Source organism: Sparus aurata, chromosome 5, assembly GCF_900880675.1.
Source record: "Sparus aurata chromosome 5, fSpaAur1.1, whole genome shotgun sequence".
Classification (NCBI taxonomy): Eukaryota; Metazoa; Chordata; class Actinopteri; order Spariformes; family Sparidae; genus Sparus; species Sparus aurata.
Genome location: NC_044191.1, coordinates 20,701,536 through 20,722,175, shown reverse-complemented (window position 1 = coordinate 20,722,175; position 20,640 = coordinate 20,701,536). Strand labels below are relative to the sequence as shown.

The following is a 20,640-nucleotide window of genomic DNA, read 5'->3' as shown; positions in this document are numbered from 1 at the left end:
TATAGTTTTTTTGTCAGGGGTTGTTGGACAAAACACAAGCTCTGAAAACATTAGACTTACATAAGATGGACAGATGCATAGAAAACTCATGTTTATGTCCTTAGTTTGTTAAATGTGGCAGTAGCTGAGCCAAAATAACTTATTAAATCAACAGTGTTGTTTGTTTGTGAGTCTGTTTGCACCCTAGTGAGCAAAAGAAATCCCTAATTAAGCTTTAGGTGGAATTTACTCCCAGGTGACTGAGTTTAGGTGTGTTTGCGTGTGTGTTTGTGTGTGTATGTGTGTGTGTGTGTGTGTGTGTGTGTGTGTGTGTGTGTGTGTGTGTGTGTGTGTGTGTGTGCCTGCCGTGCACCTACTGTACTGTATAGTACTACCAATCAAAACTATAACCTCCCTAGTGATTGCTGTCTTCCCCACCCACCTTCTAACCCTTGCTGTACTTATCCCTGGCTCACGCGCACACACACACACACACACACGCACACGCACACGCACACGCACACACACATACCCACAAGGATTAAAAAACGGTGACTCTTCAGGCTTTGTTAGCTGGCAAAAATTACTGGACTGAAGCCAAAACAGAAGCTCCTCAGCATCAGGCATAAGGAGCTGGCAGTTGTTGGAGACTGCTAAATATGCAGTTTTGTTCTCCTTAGCACACAGGAGATGAACAAGCAAAAAGCCCAGATAATAAGCAAACTGAAATGCTTTACCTTAGGCACAGTTTTTTGTGGCGCTACAAAAGCTTTGTTAGGATTCCACAAATAGCATAAACCAGCCCATTTTGTTACACCGCTACTGATGGTTTCAGACACAGGTCAACGTTTACTTCCATGTCTTTTATGTCAAAATACACAATCCAATCATCTAAAATGATTCTTATTATTATCATTTTTTTTTTAATAGCAATGAAATGCCACATTTATCACCTAAATATACTCTGTACATCCTCTGTGCTTCTGTGATATCCTTGTCATGGCTGTGAAATATCTAAGCTTGCTGGTAGCTGCATTTGGTTTTAAATGAAATATACTGTATGTATGTTGTATGTTTGCAGAACCAATTAGACGACTGTGTGAGACGACCTTTTCTACTCTGCCACCCGTTGTTGCTGCTGCCGTGCCTTGAAGCCACAACAGCTGTCATCAATCAAGTCATTTGTATATCATACTTTATAGAAACTGGATCAAAATATTGCTAGAGACATCACTTCCCTGTAATGGAACCATAAGGTATATTCAATCTTTCCAATGATCTTAACAGGTGCACCTTATAAAAATCATATCATGCCTGATTAAGTTGTTAATAGAGCATATATTACAATACATTGCAGTAAATTACCAAGTGCAGTAGAGTTCCGCAGGTCAATGATGATCATTACTGCGGGACTCTACTGCACTCGGTAATCGACTCACAGGGCTTCCCCACAACAAGGAAGGCTTCTCGGGTGGTGAGATTTGTTTATCTTTTCTGACAAATACGGCAACTATATCAAATGTTTGATGCCTCAAAATATGTGCTGGGACCCTGTTTCTAATGTTGCTGAAGTTTGGTGCTGTTCTGAGCATTATTTGTGGCTTTTTGATGGCGGTTTATACTTGGACCTATTTACTGGAATGTATTGTTGTCGTGTGGTCGTTTCTGAGGTTGCTAAAACTACGCAAACTAGCAGTCTGCAAACTTTATCTCTCGAGGGGGGGTCCTACTTGGCGTCACGGTGTGTTAGAACATGGATTAAATTTACACCGGAATATCCCTTTTAATCTCCATTTTTCTTTTTTTTTTTTTTTTACTTTTTTTTCTATTTCAAAGCATTTTCAATAAATGTAAATCAAGCTGGTCAAAAAGCCAATTAACTAAGTGACACATTGATCAAATGCCCACTGTTCTCAAGCTAGAGGTCAAACAGCTCTGGAGTAGAGACTACAGACAATCGTTTATTGTGCCATATTGGCATGAATTTCTCCAATATCAGACTATTCATTTTCACTTTTGATGTTGTTGAATGGACTAACACCCACATCACGACTGTCAATTTCAAGTATCTCGCTCACTTTTCTCTCAGCCTACTGTCTGTCCACCCCCCCACTACTCCATTTCCTCTTCCGCCATTGGTTGAAGTGAACTGTGTGTGTCGATGAGTCAGCACGAGTGGTGGGAGTGAGATATAAAACAACATGGGTGGTGGTGGTGAGGGGGGAGGAAAAGAAAGTAAAGAAGAGGGCTGAATGAAAATTAAGAAAAGAGATGTAGAGAAGGTGAGAGACTGTGAAAATACACAAAAACACGACAGGTGGGTGGAGCTACTCGTTTTGTTTGTATGTCTGCTATTGTTTGAGTAAGTGAAAGCACAGGGGAAATGAAGGGGGGCATCTTAACTGTATAGAGGTGTACTGTGGACCACCAGCATCAGGCAAGCTAAATGCATACTTTATTCTAAAATACACATATTTAAGTTTTCACCAGTATGAGTTTGTTGATTTCATTACAAATATCAGTGACCTTCTATGAGACAAAAGATGCAGTTTCATTATTATTAGCAAGGGAACTGGGTTCAGTGTATCCTGCCTTATGGTCTAGTTACTGTTTTAGAGACTACTTTACTTCTACTTATGTGATGTGATACACTTTTAACAACAAATATGTTACTTTTGATTTTAAGAAAACAAAATGTGTACATCTATCAAAACGCTTTTCTTACTTCTGCTAAGTGCTTCTCGCTATGACATGTTGTGCACTTAGCAGAAATCACTTTTATTACAAACTCTGTTGGCAGCTCAATTTTCACTACAAGATGTAAAATGTAATCACAACAAGCTGTGTGCTGCAATTAAACTAGCAGGCACTCACCCGCAGACTCCCATTCAATGTGAAGTTTACTTAAATTGGGCAACAACATCCACCCCACTTTTCACATCTGAAGACTTGGAAAAGCTGATTTTCTTTTTTAAAGTGTTATTTTGGTCTTGAAAACCCTCATTAGTCAAACCTTGGATTGAATTTAAAGGTCGTCCTGTTTTCAGTGCAAGAGGTAAAGTGCTGTGGGATTGAGAGAGGGGGAATAGTGAAAATAAAGGAGGAGGAAAAAGAATTGTAATATGCCAATGAAAATAAGAGGTAAAGTTAGAAGTTAACAGAAAGAGAGAAAGGGAAACAATTGGCGAAGAGAAGAGAAAAGACAATAGAAACAAAAGAGGAAAGTAAAAACAAACAATAAAAAACAAAGACAAAAACTAAGCCAAGAATAAGAAAACATGCAAGGGAGGTGTGAGGAGTATAAAAAAAGGTAAGAAGAAGGGCAGAAAATGAGAAGGAGAGGAGCAAAGAGTAGAAAAGAGAGTAAAGCAGAGTCACAGAAGAAGAGGAAAAATACGTAAAATAGACAAGAGGAGACAACAGAAGACATTTAAGGACGAGGAGAAGCCCTTTCACACATACAGGAGTGACAGCTGCGCTCCTACCTGGCGTCGGCCTCGCTGTAATACTCTCTGGCAACGATGTCCTCAAACAGTTCACCTCCAGTAACCCTGCACACACACACACATACACACACACACACACACACACACATACACACACACACACACACACACAGGTTATTGGGAATGTTTGGATTGGATTCCTAGTTCATTTCTTTTTTCCTACGGCACCCCCCTTCCCCCAATCCTACCCCTTCCCACACTGTTACCATGGAAACTAGAGGGAATTGCCAAGAGATGGATGTGGATGGTGTGGGTGGTGATAGTTGTGTTTGGGGGGTGGGAGAAAAGTATAGGAGAGCGAGAGAGTTATGTAATTGCATATATAGGCAAGGGTGGGCAAGTAGTGGATGATAACTTACAAGTCAAACAGGAGGTAGTGGAAGCCCTCCTCTGATATACTGTCATGAAGACGGACTGGAAGACAAAGATAAACAGTGATATGATTCTCAGAATATAAATCATTATTTCACTTATTATAAATTCATTGACTGAGTACAGTTGAGACCTAGTTAATATTTGTTTTAATGCAAATTCATTTATGAATAACACAGCATAACGTTGCCGCATTTTAACTAGGAGAATAAACAAGCAAAAAAGAGAGATAAAGAGGGAACAAGAGAGTGTGTGGGAGCAGAAACCATATGGTGTCATGATAATTGAGCCCTACATCAAATATATTTACAGTACAGTAGGAGATTAGAGCAATAAAGGGGTCTACTTAATCAACAGAGACAGATAACACACTTGTGTATTATCGTGCTGTGTATTGCTACAACAATATTTTTTGTAATATTAAGCAATAGATGGGGCTTATTTTGTAGAGAGTTGTGATAAATGGGTTTATACTTTAAGGTACTATTAACAAACTGATCTCACTTTACAAATAGTAGTAGAAATGTGATCTATGTTGTGAGAGAAGAAGTAATACATGGATGTTGTGCAAATCACAACAATAACAAATAGGCCTTTACTTTGAATTAAGTAGTAATAGATTTGTCTTGGGACAAGTGGTTGGCAGTAAAAGGTGAAACATAAAAAGACATGTCCTCACCAATGTTGGGGTGTTTCAGCAGGCGACAAATTCGAGCCTCTCTCTCCAGCTTCTGATGATCTGAAAGGCGACAGAGACAGAGAGATAAGAAAAAAGAAAGAGAGAGTTCACGAGGATGTTATTCTTAATATCTGACTGCACATCTCATTATGACCAAAATCACTGATGAGATGTGCCATTTAAAAGTTTGATAAATATCCAGGCTGTCTGAGATGTGACACACAGACATATAACAAGTGAACTACAGAGTGTGTAGATCCACCCAGTGGACATAAAGCTGAAATAAAATAATGGGGTGTTTCTTTTTCAAGGTTCTACAAGAGTTTTGGTGTAGTAGTGTTTATTCCCAGATGGGTGGACAGATTAACAATAATCCAAATAAGGGGTAAAAACCATTCAATCTATCTATTAAAATGAGGACTGGATGTGGGGGCAGAAATCAACAGATGAATGCACAATAGAGTGGGCCCTGTTGTATAGGCATGACATCTATTAATTCTAGAAACCAACTCAAACTAAAGTTACGTTCACATTTTTTTTGTTACTGAAGAAAACAGATTTATGTGCATATAGAGGTCAAACTAACACATTAAATCAATTTCCTTCATCCAATCTTTTTCTACATTTTGAAACCAGCATTTTTTACATCCATGTTCACTAGCTAGTGTTCTCCCTCTTTGGCAGGATTGTGTATAGTGCCATTTGTGTGTGGGTGCGTGACAAACAAAACACTGCACCACAGTAATACTAGAGGTTAGGTCACGACTAAAAATTATTTTCTTTATTGCTATATCTCTATTTTCATGATCGATTGCTTGGTCTAAAGCCTATAGTAACTTCTTCAAATCTTCTTTTTTGTCCAACAGTCATACTTTGGCTGCGTATCGGTATTCAATTCATACTTTTCACTAGAGCCAAATATCGATTTTCATGGCATCAGTGTACTAAAATAATAAACTTATTGGGAATGTAATAATTATAAATTACCCCAAGCATCTTTTTCTGCGTTAAAATCTCTTTTTTTGTCTTTTTTATTGAAACACATCAAGCTGCATATATGCAGATACTGAGAGATCTGTGATAGCCTAACAACGTCAGCCTCCACCTTTCAACTTCCTATCATTGAAAAGCAGCAGATAGTTTCATATAATACAGATAATCTAATCCTCTAACCAAACCATGACATGAATAAAAAATAATAATTTTGCTCATATTTTGTGTTACATCAGGTCCATTATCCTTTTTTAACAGGAAACATATCAGGTTATGAAAGCAACATAGTCACAATAACATTCAAAATGAGTCAGAATACAGGTCTTCTAACTCACGGTTTGATTAGAGGACTAGATTATGCATTAACGTTTTTGTGTGTGAGGGCATATATGCTTATATAAGAGCTTAATGATACTTACAAACCTGGATTCCATGGTTATCAAGCAAGCAGTGCTCTTAGCCCGCATACAAACACATACACATACACTATAGGGGTGGACCACCCTGGATGTGCAGGCATGCAGAGCACAGCAGAGAGAAGAAACGTGGAAATGCATTTGTTCACCCACACCCATGTACAAGTCGAAAACACACACATGCACACATGCTGTACACACACGTACAGTACACGCAGGCACACAAATAGACAAGCAAAACACAAGCGCATATTCACGCTGGCATTGAAGAGTGACAGTGAAGTGTAAGCCCCGTGATTATAGTCTTAGAAGATGAGAGGAGCGAGGCGGAGAAAGGAGTGGAGGAGTGTTGAAGAGGGGACGGAGGAGGAGGAAGGAAGGAGACAAAATAGGAGGGCGATTAATATGCACAAAGCCTGGTTGCTGCGTTTCAGTTGACAGAATATGACATTGCTGATTGTTTATGTTATTTCAGCGACCACCTGCTCATCAGCGCCAGCTTCTTATTTTGTCTTTTTTTAAGCTCTGATTTGTACTTCAAGTTTTTATTTTGGTTTTGGAGGAGGCTATAGACACACTGAATGGTTGTTTTTCCATTTGTTTGTTTGTTCTTGTGTTATGTATGTCACCTCAGACACTTTTAAATCTGATACTGTTCTTTGTACAAATGCATCTCTCTGTAAAGTATCAGTGTGTTTGGACTCAGTCACACTGAGTGGTGTTTTAAAAATTACCAACTGTCCGATCTGTTGAACACTCCCAGATATGTTATCCATCATACTACAATGTCAAATGGTGGAAACATGTCATAAGCACAAGCATCGCATTACATTCTGTCAGTGGCATCTGCTGACATTACTCTGCAAGTACAGAATTGGCTCTGAGTAAAGCGCAATGGTTCATCTTAGCTTAGACTACCAGATGGCCAGACTGAGCCTTTGTTATCTCCATGTCTTTGAAGGACTTCATGAGCGAAGTCTGGAATAGGATATTTAACTGATAAACGTAAAGAAAGTATTAATTGTTTTTCGTTTTTGTCGTTTAAAATCTATTTAAGGAAGACATTCACTCTCTCATCAACATAATGAGATTTAAAGCGAAGCCACTATATAAATCATTTATTTCAATAATACTGACACAAGAATATTTGTTTAGCAGAAGGCATGGGCACCACAAATAAAAGAAAACTGATATATACAATTAATTGTGCTTCTTTCTAGCTTTGCCTCAGCTTAAGATCCTTTAGGGGTGGAAACCGTGTAGGTCAAAGACAAGATTTACAGCTGGAGATCGACTTATGTTGAGACATACAACCTCCTTTGTAAAGGAAGGTCGCCACTCAGGTCCTTTATCCCAGCTCTATAAGGCTGAGTGGGTCAATGTGAGATAAACTTACAGCCAACACTGCGAACGACAGATCTGCCCCAGCAGACCCTCTTGTAATGACTGCTCTTCCTATAAAGACTGCACATCTGTCCGTACTGTGGGGTAACCTTAGGGTGAGGGGAGGTGTGCGCGTTTAAGCGGAGATAGCAGTGGATGAATCGTCAAGATGGTATCATAGTCTTATTTGATGTTGCCACCACTGTAGCTCTGAATAAAGATAGTCAGCTAGTCAGTGTTTGCTTTGGATTGTGTACATGCTGAGAATAGAAATGGGTGAGTGGTTGAATGGATAAATCATTAATTAATACATCTATATTCAAATGATATCATGAAATTAGACTATATATTGTCTAATTTTGTATGCCCTTATACTGTGAGACAGCATAACTTTAGACTTGTCCTTGTTTTAAAGGCTGCATTACAGTAAAGTGATGTTGTTTTCTGAACATAACAGACTGCTCTACTTGTTCTAACATGTTACCTGCTTGTTATATTATCCACATTACTGATTATTACGTATCAAAAATCTCACTTCGTTAATATTTTGTCAAGGTACCAATAGTCATCCCTACAATATTGTCACAGGATTGATATTGAGGTATTTGGTCAAAAATGTTATTTTATAACATTGTGTTGCCCAGACAAAGCATTCATGAAGTGCTTTTGAGGAGATTTAAAAACATCCAAGATCTATATCATGTATCACTCAGACCGAGCTTGGTTGGCTGCATGTACAAATAGACAGAAAAGGGATGGATAGACGGATGGACGGACGAACTGGTGAACTGATAGATGATGGTAGACTGGCTTGTGTGTGATAGCTAGTTCTGACATTCACAGCAGAGCATAACTAAAGGACCAGTGGTGAGGTAAACACACCAGAGAAGCACCAATCCATCAGCATAACATCGAAATCAGCTGACATCCCCCTTGTTGAGTGCCGTCAGCCTATCCGCAAAAAGGATGACACTGATAGCAGTTGGCTGAAGGATATCTGTCGTGTCACATCAGAGTTTTCGCTGGCACATTCATGAGATATCAATTCGTGCCATCAGTTTATAAGGCTATGTAAATATTTCGACCATCGGCTATGTTGTTATTTTAAGCACTGGTATCTGTCTATCGGTGCCTCCCAACAACACTATGTAAATTTGTATATAAGTTTAATCCGTCAACAAAATGTTATAGAAGTTTTGAACTGCTTTTGAAGCATCAAAATACACACAACGGTGGACAATTAAAAAGTAAACATTCAATAATGCCCGCCTACACCTTGAGGTTAAAAGTGTTTGCTTCTCTTTGAAACAACAAGTAAACACAAGTGGGATCAAACCTAACCTGGACTTCAGATGCATGGTGCTTACTATAATTGGTTTGCTTGGTCTGCAACTGTGGCCAAGTAAGAGTGGTAATACAGGCTGCTTTGGAGCTCAGTGAGTCAGTCAAACATTCATTTAGTCAGGCGCTCAAACAGTCAGTCAGTCAGATACCAATCCTGTGCTTCTGATGTAGCAGGGTAAATAAGAAAAGAGGAGGAGGGAGAGAAAGGGGAGGAGGCTGAGGACTGGTCCAGAGGGAAAGGAGAATGAAAGTGGAGAAAAAGTTGACAAGCAGGAGGAGATGGGTTGCAGAGATGAACATAAGCACCGCGTTTTCAATGTGCGAGCTACAGACAGGTTTCAGTGAAGTATGTGGGCATCTATACGTTGGAGGAGCAGAGAGGAGAGGAGAGGAGAGGAATGAATTTGGGTTAATCATCACCAGTGAGGGCTTAGGTCTCAAGAGAGGAGGAGATGTACAAAGACGGCCAGATATAACCGGTGTTCGGAACATTTGACTCTTGCCAGTAGGGAAATGTTGAGTATGAACTGCATTGCGGTCCGAAGGGTCAGGAAGCAGCCATGTTTAAGTCAAGAGATAGGCAACACTGTATTTCCTTTACATTTTACAGTAATGGTAGGGCAAGACTTCAAAGTCAAGGTGAAGCTTGACTCTTGGGGAGGAATCTATATCACAATGTCAGGATCAGGATTTAGTTAGAAGGCGACACTGTATGCAGCATCATCCTTTATCTTTTAGCTAATTGGACTAAATGTAAAAAAAGGTTGAGAATTGTTGATCAATGTTTCCAAAGAACTACAGGACATCCCCAAACGCCTTGTGGAAGAAGAAGGGTATTGCTGATTAAAAAAAAGTGTGGATCAGGATTACTAAGAAATCGGGATTTACTCATATGTGTAATTACAGTTAAATTGATTTGATTTTATAATAAGGCTTAATACTAAGGTTTAAAACACTGAACTGAGGTGACTACATCTGTCCTGGTTATTTGACATTGACACAAAGATGGCCGGCCAAACCAGGTCAGATCACTGCTGTACTGCATTGCAGGTGGATCTCAAACACCACGTACAGACACACACAAGCACCACTGCTCTATCACGATAAATTATAAGGCCATACAGCAACCTCTGGCAAACCCCTGTCCAGAGATCACTGCCAATAAACAAGCTCTGTGATTGGTTGAAAGGCCGTGCCCAGCAGACCTGTCCTACATTTTCTGTTGACATGTGTTGGATTGGCATTAAGCGTTTTGCGGCTGCAAGGGTGGGGTAGTAGGAAGATGTTCGACACAGAGGGGAATCCTCGCTGCGTATCGGTATGTATTATTATGTGCGATATTCCATCTTACTGCATCTCACCCTTCCTAACTTTCACACACATGCACTCACAACTGGGCCACAGCTATGATTATCTTTAAATGCTTCTTTTGATATCATAACCCAGTGGTATCCACAGCTTTTGAGTCAGTGAATCATCATGGCTTCAAGTATTTAGACTACTACAAGCAAGAAATCTTTAGTCTTTTCTTGTTGGAGCTGTAATGGATCATTGAGAGAGTTCACTGTGCAGTTGACTGAGTGCATCACAGTCTCAGCTCCTCTGCTATGGCTGTCTGAATATCTGTGTGTTTGTGTGTCTGAGTGTGTGTGTGTGTGTGTGTGTGTGTACGTCAGAGAGAGAGAGGGAGTCAGATGAGAGTCCCGTGCTAAAGGCATGTAGGCGTACAGGCGCATGGCCCTCAGCTGCCAAGTGCCTGGGGTGCCTTTTCTCGCATGACCCCTCCCTCCCCTCCGCTACCATCTCCATCTGCCAGTCCTAAACAAACGCTCCTCTCAAAGTTGCTGCAACCAGGACTCTGAGCTCACTGACCTTACCTGCTGCTGCCTGAGAGATATGACAACAACAAAGCGACCTTAACCAAATCCCACTTCTAAAGTAGAGCTGCAAGTCATTGTGACTGCCATGAAACCTGGCTGAGGCAGCCCATGTCAGATAGGTCATGGAGCTATAAATAGGTCCTGAAGTAGAGGTAGTATGCAGCAGCTCTGCCGGCTCTAAAATTGCTCTTCTGTTTCACATAACGGGGCTCATCCATTAGTAAGGAGTGCAGCACAAGCATCGCGCACCACCCAGTCAGGTCAGATCAGTCCTTTTATCAAATGTAGAAGCAGGGAGATTATGCTGTGCCTCAGAAATATGGTGGGAAGCTGCAACCACCTGCACTCCCTGATAGCTAGAGTGAAATGTATAGGTCTAATGATAGTACAACCTATAGGTGAATCATTTATTTTGTGTGTGTACGTGTGTGTGTGTGTGTGTGTGTGTGTGAGTATGTGCTGCTTTAGTTCTCATCAAGCCAATCGCAGGGATTAACTGTTAGCCCCCTGCTAATAGCACCGGGATAATCGTAGATGGGTTTAATCTCATTAATTGCTGCTCGCTTGCACTGACATATAGTCAAAATGTGACAAGAGTGGCATAAATGGTGCCAGACACGATGGTACACTGCACCCAGCTAACAATGGAGATTTTACAAATAGTTGTTTGTAATCTTTAATTTCTATGTTTTAATATAAAGTATAATCCTGATATAAGTTACTCTGTTTAGTTTTGAAACTAATGTTGTAGCAGTGACGATTTGTAGTGAAAAAAATAAAATCTAAACAAGCATCACATTCACTTATAAAGGTTAAGAATGGATCAAATTAGGATAGCAGAACCATTTAAACCTGCAATAACTGATGCTCCACTATATTCACCAGCTAATTTGTCCACTGTTTGGTGCAAAACACCTTGTGAGCAGTTGGTTTGAAGAGATTTTTTCGCCCAAAAAAAAAAAAAAAAAACAATTGCTGGAAACGACGCAAGAATGAACCTAAGAGTAAAGTTGTAGCCAGACATCTGAACAATGAACTCAGTATGAAGCTCCAAGGCGATTACAGCCACTTCAAAGTTAAGTAAAGCACTGCAGTTTTTGGTCATTGCTTAATAAGAAAGCTGAAACAGTTGAGAAACACTGGTCTGTTTATCATGTATATTTGTCAACAAACAAACAAACATTTGTCTGTAATCGCTTGCTTTTTCAGTGAAGGTAGCAAAATTAATTTTGGCCAAATATCTGCTGTAGCTGGAAATAGCATGATGAAAAACAATACCGAAAGTGCATTACAACATCCTATTTTTTATCATTACACTGTTTCCAATTGTTCTGAAGGACAGAAGCACACACTACCTCAACCTGAAGGGAAACTCCCGTGGTTCACATCATCACAACATACAGAGTAAGGCATCTTAAATATTACACATATGTTGGTGACACTGTAATATATAAAAAAAAAGAAAATATAATCGACACATCGAGGCTATTTGACAAATCATGCGGTCATAATTAAGACCAAAACTTTCTACGTCCTAGGTTGATGCCCTCTGCTAATGCCTGTTAAAATGCCTGTTCCACCTCGCTCAACATTCTCACACACGCCCAATCTGTGTGTGTGTGTGTGTGTGTGTGTGTGTGTGTGTGTGTGCACGCACGTGTGCACGTATGAAGGCAGGGTAACAGTCAAGTGTCAGTGTGGTGCCACCTGGCATGGCCTCAGCGGAGGGGCTCTAGTTACGAGGCTGAAGGGGCAGCAAGAGATTTACACTAAGCAAGTGGTGGTGTGGAGAGCTACAGCGACCAGTGCTGCTGGAATGGTCTTCATGGTCGTGGCATTTAGCCTTGGCTTAAACAGTTACTGGCTGCACAGCATGTGACACTAATTAAGGTACTTAAAAGATCTTTTTTTATTTCATAATACATTACTGTATGATCATATATAAAACATTATTGCATTACATTATTAAATAGATGAGAATTATATTACATTTTACAAACATTCAGCTGGTTCATGCAGAGTTATTTAAAATGAGTGTGGAAGGAGCTTAACTTGCTAAAATTAAAAGTAATTCATATCAAAGACCTCAAAACTGAGAGTCTTCATTCTTTCACAGTGTTCCTCTCACCAATAAGTTATCCTTTAATGGCAAATCACCAGGAGGAGCAACAACGATGCAGCTAAAAAATAAAAAAGGTGCAATGATTTGACTGACAAAATGTGAGTCTACTTCAGGTCTTCTCCATCAATCAATCATGGATTTTTAGTAAGCAGCCCTAGTTTATATATGTCATTTATACAATATCAGAAATAGTTGTGTAATGCCACAGACAAGTACCCACAGGCTGATTTTCATCTACTGCGTTACTGACTAATTGACTAATTGTTTTTGTTTGAGTCAGATGTCCAACAAACATCGTCGATTCATCAGGGACAATACACATCGATTAATATCCAGATAATGTAAATGATTGTGAATGTGAATGATTTAGCCTAAAGGCTCATTTTCAAGCTGAGCTATGATGAAGTATAAGACTCTCATGTGAACTTTAAAATGATATACATGCTGCTTCTAATATTTTCTTGTGTTTGCCCTGATTCCATCTATACTGCAGGGTGCAATTGGCACTGAACTCTGTGAGGGGAGGGCTGCTGTTTGGCTGAGCAAAAAATAAATTTCAAAATGTGCTTCCTTTGTGACACATCACGTCACACATCCACTTCTTTTCAGAAGCCTCCTGCTATAACCACCAGTTCCAAGGGGGGCGAGAATCCCAGCCCTGTGTCAACCATGCATCTCCTGGAAACTTTGACACCCAAGTTGAAATAAGTGTATGACACAGAATTAAATCCATCAACCAAAATGCTAAGTATAATTCAGAAGCAGGACAATGAAAGAGGGGAACCTGGTGTTCAGAAGAGCCCAGTGTTGGGCCATCACAGTACAATACCAGCTATGACTCTACTTTGCTGTCACAAGCTTCTGCAACTGTTCCATTGTCCTTTTCTCATACACAGACCCCAGTGTGATAAATGTTGTCCTACACAACACCATCTGAGAGGGTAATTGCTGTTAGATCTCACTTATATAACTGTCTACACTGTAGGTGTGGAGGTGACCACTGGGACAGAGAAACTATGAGCGAATTAGTCATTCTTTTATTGTTACACATTGTGCTTTTAATAAGCGAGGTACCAGTGAAATTGAGCAAGACTGTTTTTGTTTCTGCGCCTCAGGGTACAGCACACATTGGTCTCAGTTCTAGTATGTGTTGTGCTTTGATGGAATTAACAACACCTATGATGAAAAATCCAGAAATATGGTTGCGCTTACCTCTTGCAGATAACTTTTTGGTGTTGATTATTTTTGCGGCATACTCCTGTCCTGTGCACAGCTTAACACACCTGCGCACCACTGAAAAGGCCCCCCTGTAAAACAGAGAAAAAAACATTAACTATGCTTTTGAAGAAAAAAAAAAACAGGTTGATATTTAAAGTCTAGTGGATGTAATATTTCTGAGCTTCTCTTAATTGCATTATTCATCATCCTGTAATGGAAAAATACCTTCAGCACACCTGCAACTTCCTAATGAATGACAAAGAAAGTGGTGAATGACCTCAGCCAAGTTAATGACTGTGGCTATGGTTTTGCCGAGAACATTTTCTGCACAGCTAGCATTTTTCCAGTCCCAACATGGAATAGACCTGATGTCACTTGCTCACATGTTAACTGTGCTGAGCTACATTAAGACTACGCTGCCAGAATATGTCTGCTTAAAAGGCCCCGGTGAGGATCCCAATAGACCGTCAGCATATTCTAAATAACACGCACACATGTGCCGTTTGCTGAAATGGGCTACCAATTAGTGAGAAGGTTCATTACCTTGAAAAACCTGCTACAATGCACACACTCACATCAAGCACTCACATCAAGCACAAAACTAAAGCACGATGTCTTACAGCCACTTCATCTAACTTCAATGTTTGTTCTCTCAGCCAATTTTTGCAAAATATAACTCAAAATTTTAATGAAATTTAGACTTTTAAACACTGATTATCTGGATGTATTTGGCCACAAAAATGTTACATTTAGCCTCAACACACATTTGAGCATTTCCCTTTTATAAAAAGTGATGACAGACATTTCTCCACTCTTCAGAGAACTGGCTTCACAGCCTTAACCAGGCCTGTTATGTTAAATGTAAACTGATATTTATACAGATCTAATGTCAGTGGTTTTCCTCCTTCAGAAATATACATTTGATCAATGAAATCTGACAACATGACAGTTGATTTAAGTCTGTTGTTTGTCTTTGGACAAGAAGTTTTTCTGAAGTGAGAAAAAAAAAAACACTGAACCCTGCTGGTGCCACTGGTCTGCCTCCACACTAAGGCAGTTACAGACAACCAACAAGGTCAGGGTTAAAGGTGAAAGACCAGCTGACCTGAGACTTAGATGAGCAGACACTGGGAGAAATATCTACGTGGAGACACAAAACCCAGTAGAATTCAAAAAGTATTTCAATACTATTTAAGCAACAATAAAAACAACAACAAGCTGAAGCGAGTCTGAAATGTCCCATCTCAGGATCGGGGCTCTGTGGTATAGTGTAGTGGGTGAAAAATCAACACGCTTAGTAAGTGTTTTTCTTTATTGACCATGTGCACCGTGAAAGTCACTGACACACAGTTGTGTAGAGGCACTGCATGGGCAACACCAGCCACACACGCACACAAACAAACGCAAATGTTACTGACACCACAGCTGTGCCTGGAAAGTTCACACTCCGTGAGGTAAGTGTCTATCGTCAGGGCTAAATATGCTTTAACACACACACACAGTTAAATTAGGTAACGTGTCATGAATCATTGCTTTTCGAAGTCAGGTCTGACACCCAGAAGGCGGACATGTAGAGATTTAAGGACCTCAGATTATTTTTGAAAAACATCAGGGCCTTTAGCAGTGAAGGGTTTTGTAACCTGATCACTCTGGGCTTGTGGTGTGATGTTACGGTCTCACAAGGTTCCTGTGGTGTGGAGGAATTACAGGCTGTAAGATTTGTAAATCTATGCTCAAAAGCTTCAAGTCTAACTGTGTTTTCAGGAGCTCTATTAGCTGTTGTAGACTTCTCTGGAGCAGCTGTGTGACAAAAGGACAGACTTCTGAGAGGTGCCCTTTGAGTGTGTTTATCTCAGTGAGTAACTGTGACAGGAAGCTATATCTAAGGCTGTGTGACTGTTCTTGTTATAGTTCCTGGGAATAAAAAAATCCTCCCATGTGGATTATAATTCATTATGAGGAATTCAAATCGTGATCTCGTTTGTGAGGACTACTATTAAAATGTAAGAAGCTATATGATATATTTGATTATTAAAATCTAAAAGACTCAACTAATATGCAATGCTGCAACAGACAGAATCCCACACTTGAAGAACATATTTTCGAGTAAATATGGGAGATAATATATATATATATATATATATATAAAAGCTAGAGCCCGACCGATTTATTATTTTTATTATTTATTATTATCAGCCGATATTAGGCATTTTACAAAATCAGTATTTGCATTTATAACAGCCGATAAATAAATATTTAAACAATAAAATAAAAACAGACGAAACACCCTTCAACTATGTTATGAGTGTTGGTGTTGCATAGTTTGTCCATCAGAGGGCACTCTACAACAGGGGTGCGCAATACATCGATCGTGATGACCAGTAGATCGCAAAGGTAGTGCGGGTAGATTGCATGACATTCCAATTTAGTTTTCAGATTAAGCGGTAGGAAAATGAGTCTATTTTCCGAGTCTATGCCACCTGAGTGACGTACAGGCCAGTCTGAGATCTCTTCTTGTACGGGTCACGGGTCACCATGCATTAGGGCTGGGTATCACCAGGTACCTCGCGATACGATACTATCACGATATTTTGCCCACGATAACGATAATATCACGATACAGCGATTCTGCGATAATCGATATATTGCAAGGAATTTCATGCACAATACATCACGATATCTGTGTCACTGAAGAAATTCTGAATTTATTGACTGCACTGAATCCATGTCAAAGGAATTACAAAACATTGTCAATCAATTTCATATGAATGACAGCCAAGTAAACAAAGAGTATATTGCACAGTGTCTCTTCTTAACACACACACTGACTACAACTATCATTAAATATCTATATGTGTGGGTTTAAGAGCTACTTAAACCATTTTTTAAATTTTATTTGGTTGTATACCTATGTTTGAATAAAGATAAAGCTGTCCTCTCCTCCGAAGAGAGGTGGTGGTGGGCCAAAAAAAAAAAAAAAAAAAAAAAAATATTATTATTATTATTTATTTTATTTTTTTTACATTTTTAAATATCGATTTTTGGCACCAGTGTATCGATAACGTACCTCAAGACGAAATATCGCGATATATCGTAGTATCGAGATTTTGGCACACCCCTACCATGCATGCGAAAATGCAATAGCTACTGCAAAACACAAGCAAGTTAAGTGACCTGGTTAGTGGCTTTAATTGATATCAACAAAAGAAGGGATATAAAAAATGTGCATTTGTCTGATTTGTCAAACTACCATCGCTATTCCGAAGAAGGGGAATGTTGAGAGGCACTTTCGAACTGTTTATAAAAAGTACAACACTGACTTCCCTCAGAAAAGTGAGCTGAGAAAGAGAAAGGTGAGAGAACTAAAATCACAGTTAGTCGGACAACAGTCGTTTTTCACACTGCAGAATTCACAAGCAAAGGCTGACACCGAAGCATCGTTACGGGTGAGTCACTCTATCATTAAGCATAAGAAGTCCTTCCCAGATGGAGAGATGATGAAAGAGGCCTTCGCTGAGGCAGCTGACTCCTTGTTTCGGGATTTTAAAAACAAACTAGAAATTTAATCATCAATCAAAGAAGTACAGCTATCAAGAAGTACAGTTACACAGAGTTGTGAAGCAATGGCTGAGGAGTTGACACAGCAGCTTCGGAGAGACATTGCAGACTGCAAGTGTTTCTCACTGCAATTAGACGAGTTTACAGACACCAGCGATACAGCCCAGTTGTGCATTTTAGTTTGGATGGTGTTTACAGCTATGACTGCAAAAGAGGAGGTATTAACATTACTGATGATGAAAGATTGCACGCGGAGAGAGATTGTACGCGGAGAGAGGACATTTTTCAGGCATCCAAAAAGTTTATGGAGAAAACCTCCAGCTCCCGGTGTGTAAACTGTGGGCAATAATGATGGCTGCTTGTCACCTATGTGCATTACTGCTGTCAATTTTATGTGCAATACCAAGGGTTATATTGCTCTCTCAATATCAGTTATGCATTGTGTTATATAAAGTATACTCAGTGTATGTATAAATAAATTGATGTTTCATATTTTCTATGTTGGTAGATCATTTTGACCTGGTCAAATCAGCTGATATATCGGATTTTTTAAATCACCAATTATTTATATCGGTATCGGCCTAAAAATCCTTTATCAGTCGGGCTCTGATAAACAAATTTTTGTAACAAATATCATATCATAGCAGTGTTTTAGCAATAAAGCTGTAATGATTAGTCGCTTAATTGAAGAGTCAAATATGTTGCTAACTGCCTTGTGCTAGCCTTATTTCTCAAGCAATTATGTCAAACATTTGCTAGTTCCATCTTTTTAAATGTAAGGATGTGCTGCTTTTAAGACAGTATGTGAATAGTCTTTAGGTTTTGGACTGTTGGTTGGGCAAAAGGAGCAATTTTAAGGATGTCATCTTTGGCTGTGGGAAACTGTGATGAGCATTTTTCACATATTTTCACATTTCGTAGACTAAAAGTAGGGCTGAGACATATAGCATTAAAATAATATTGCAACATTTTTAGGCTATATCGGATACACAATATCTCTATATTTTGACATTTCCTCAGTAGCACTTCATAAATGAAAGGACTGGGTGACAAAATCAGTATTGTGTGAACTGTAATGCAGCCTTTAAAACAAGGAAAAGACTACACTCACGGCGTAACATGATAGGACAATATCCAAAATGTAGGACAGTATTTAGTCTTGTATCATAAGGTAATGATATAATATCCATATATTGCCCAGCCCTAACTAAACGGTAAATCAGTAAAATAACTGTTTGGCATCGGATGAAAATAATCATGAGATCCTGCCAATTTACTATGAAACTCATACATACTGGACATAATCGCTAAAGCATGCTGTGGTGTTTGTAGTAAAGCATGGTTGATATGATTTTGCAATGAATGGTAAAAACATGCTAAAGCAAAGTAACGACACATTAATGTCACAAGCCCTGCGAAGACAGTGACACCGTTAGAGACTGAGCACACAACCATTAGCTGCCCTCAGATGTTGGATTAGTATTACCAAGGTACAGAGAGCGATAATATGAGGATGCCGAGCCCTTCACCTGCGCTCCTTCCTCCAAGCTTTTTGTGGCTGGATGAATAATAAAATTGGTCTATAAAAGATATTTTGCAGTGCATGGCGGACAGATTAGTCCCCCTCTCTCTCTCTCTCTCTCTCTCTCGTAAAGAGCTTCAAAGCCACTCAGAGCTTTTAACTGGAGCATATTGTGTTGAAGCTAAGATTTATGTGAATGCAGCGAGGCCTACACATTTGATCTGTTGCCTTCTTCACAATGTATTTTTTAATCGGGGGCCAGGAACATGAAGTCTCCCTGGGTTTTTTGATATATTGGAGCCAGACATGCAAAACCTTCTCTGCAGACAATATTTATTACTTATGGGATGAAACGAGCATGAATGCAATATCATAAATCAGTCTGTTTATCTGGGTAGTTTTCATATATCTCACTAAATTACTGCCCCACCAAAACATATGCTTTGAGTATGAAATACTCTCCTACTGTAGGCTTGAAGGGTAGCTCTATAAACATTTCAGCTAGCACTTCACTGAGGACAGCAGCTGAAGCCAGCTTGGATTCACAACAGTACAGTGTATTATGATGGTGACCCAGTTTCATGACAAAGAAGAAAAAAAGTCCTATTAACTTCTCAATTAATTACAGCCCCGTTCACCTCTCTGCCATCTATCCTTACTTTCAGTATTCTTTCACCAAAATATGACGGAGTAAAGCTAAAAACAGAGCTGTTGTTTAAAGATTACAACACAGTGCCTGTGACGAGCTCACTAGCTGCCGCCCTCTTTTCACAGGGATATTATATCTTTTTAAGCTACTTCTCAATTAGTGTTGGTACATGAAAAGACTATTTCATTTTATAAATCCTGTAATAAAACTATTTATTTATTCAAAATCCAATAATGTTTTTTGACTAGCTACAAACAGATTAGTTAACCTTCCTTTGAAGAGATGAGATGTCAGATGAGCTGCCATCAAGATTTGTTCAAGACACACACTGGTTGGTCGGTTGATTGGTTTATCTATACACTTTTGTTTTGGGGCAGGAAGGACATGATGGCCTAACATACTTCATTTTTTAGTGCTATATTGTCTTAGAAATAACATTAAATAATAAATACAAATAATATTCAAATGTAATTTACTATATTTTTGTTTTAATAATGGTATGTTTATTATAACCCCATTTTCAAAACTGTCAACTCGTCCAACCCAAGACTGAAGACTGCCAAGCCTGACCTAATCTATTAATCCAAGATTAACTGACACAGTGTCAAAGAACAGAAAAGCTGATTGGATGAAGTTTGTTTTTGATGGCGACAGACTGTTTTCACCGCTAACAGTACAAGCTCAACAAGAGTGGATCGATACCAGCAGTCCGCGAGCCAACTCTTTCAAAATGCCTGTCAAGAGAAATTGGGTGAATGTTTAAGGTCCCCTGTGGCTTTTACGTAGTGGGTTGCAAGGTAGGGGTGCACCAGTACCTTCTTCTTCTTCTTCTCTATGCTTATTGGCTGATCACAAACCAAAGGTGCATACCACTGCCTACTGTATCGGAGTTCGTAAACTCTGCACTTTTACTGACACATAAATTGTTTATTAGATATCTCCACTGTCTCTGTCCTGTCTTGTTTTCTTTGGTTGACTACAGCTCCACATAAAACAACTTCCAAAAGTGTGTCTACAAA

At 39.3% G+C, this 20,640-nt stretch overlaps 1 protein-coding gene across 36 annotated transcripts in view; it reads right to left on the bottom strand.

The window, feature by feature from the left end:
- Positions 1 to 20,640, bottom strand: part of camk2b1 (calcium/calmodulin-dependent protein kinase (CaM kinase) II beta 1) — a 73,104-nt gene that overhangs the window by 49,643 nt on the left and 2,821 nt on the right. For all 36 annotated transcript variants that reach the window (XM_030417080.1, XM_030417090.1, XM_030417096.1 and 33 more), the window contains exons 2-5: positions 13,887 to 13,981; positions 4,537 to 4,596; positions 3,845 to 3,899; positions 3,465 to 3,530 (exon numbers count right to left, since the gene is read on the bottom strand). In XM_030417080.1, coding sequence (XP_030272940.1) covers positions 3,465 to 3,530; positions 3,845 to 3,899; positions 4,537 to 4,596; positions 13,887 to 13,981 — 276 coding nt within the window. The remainder of the gene's footprint in view (positions 1 to 3,464; positions 3,531 to 3,844; positions 3,900 to 4,536; positions 4,597 to 13,886; positions 13,982 to 20,640) is intronic.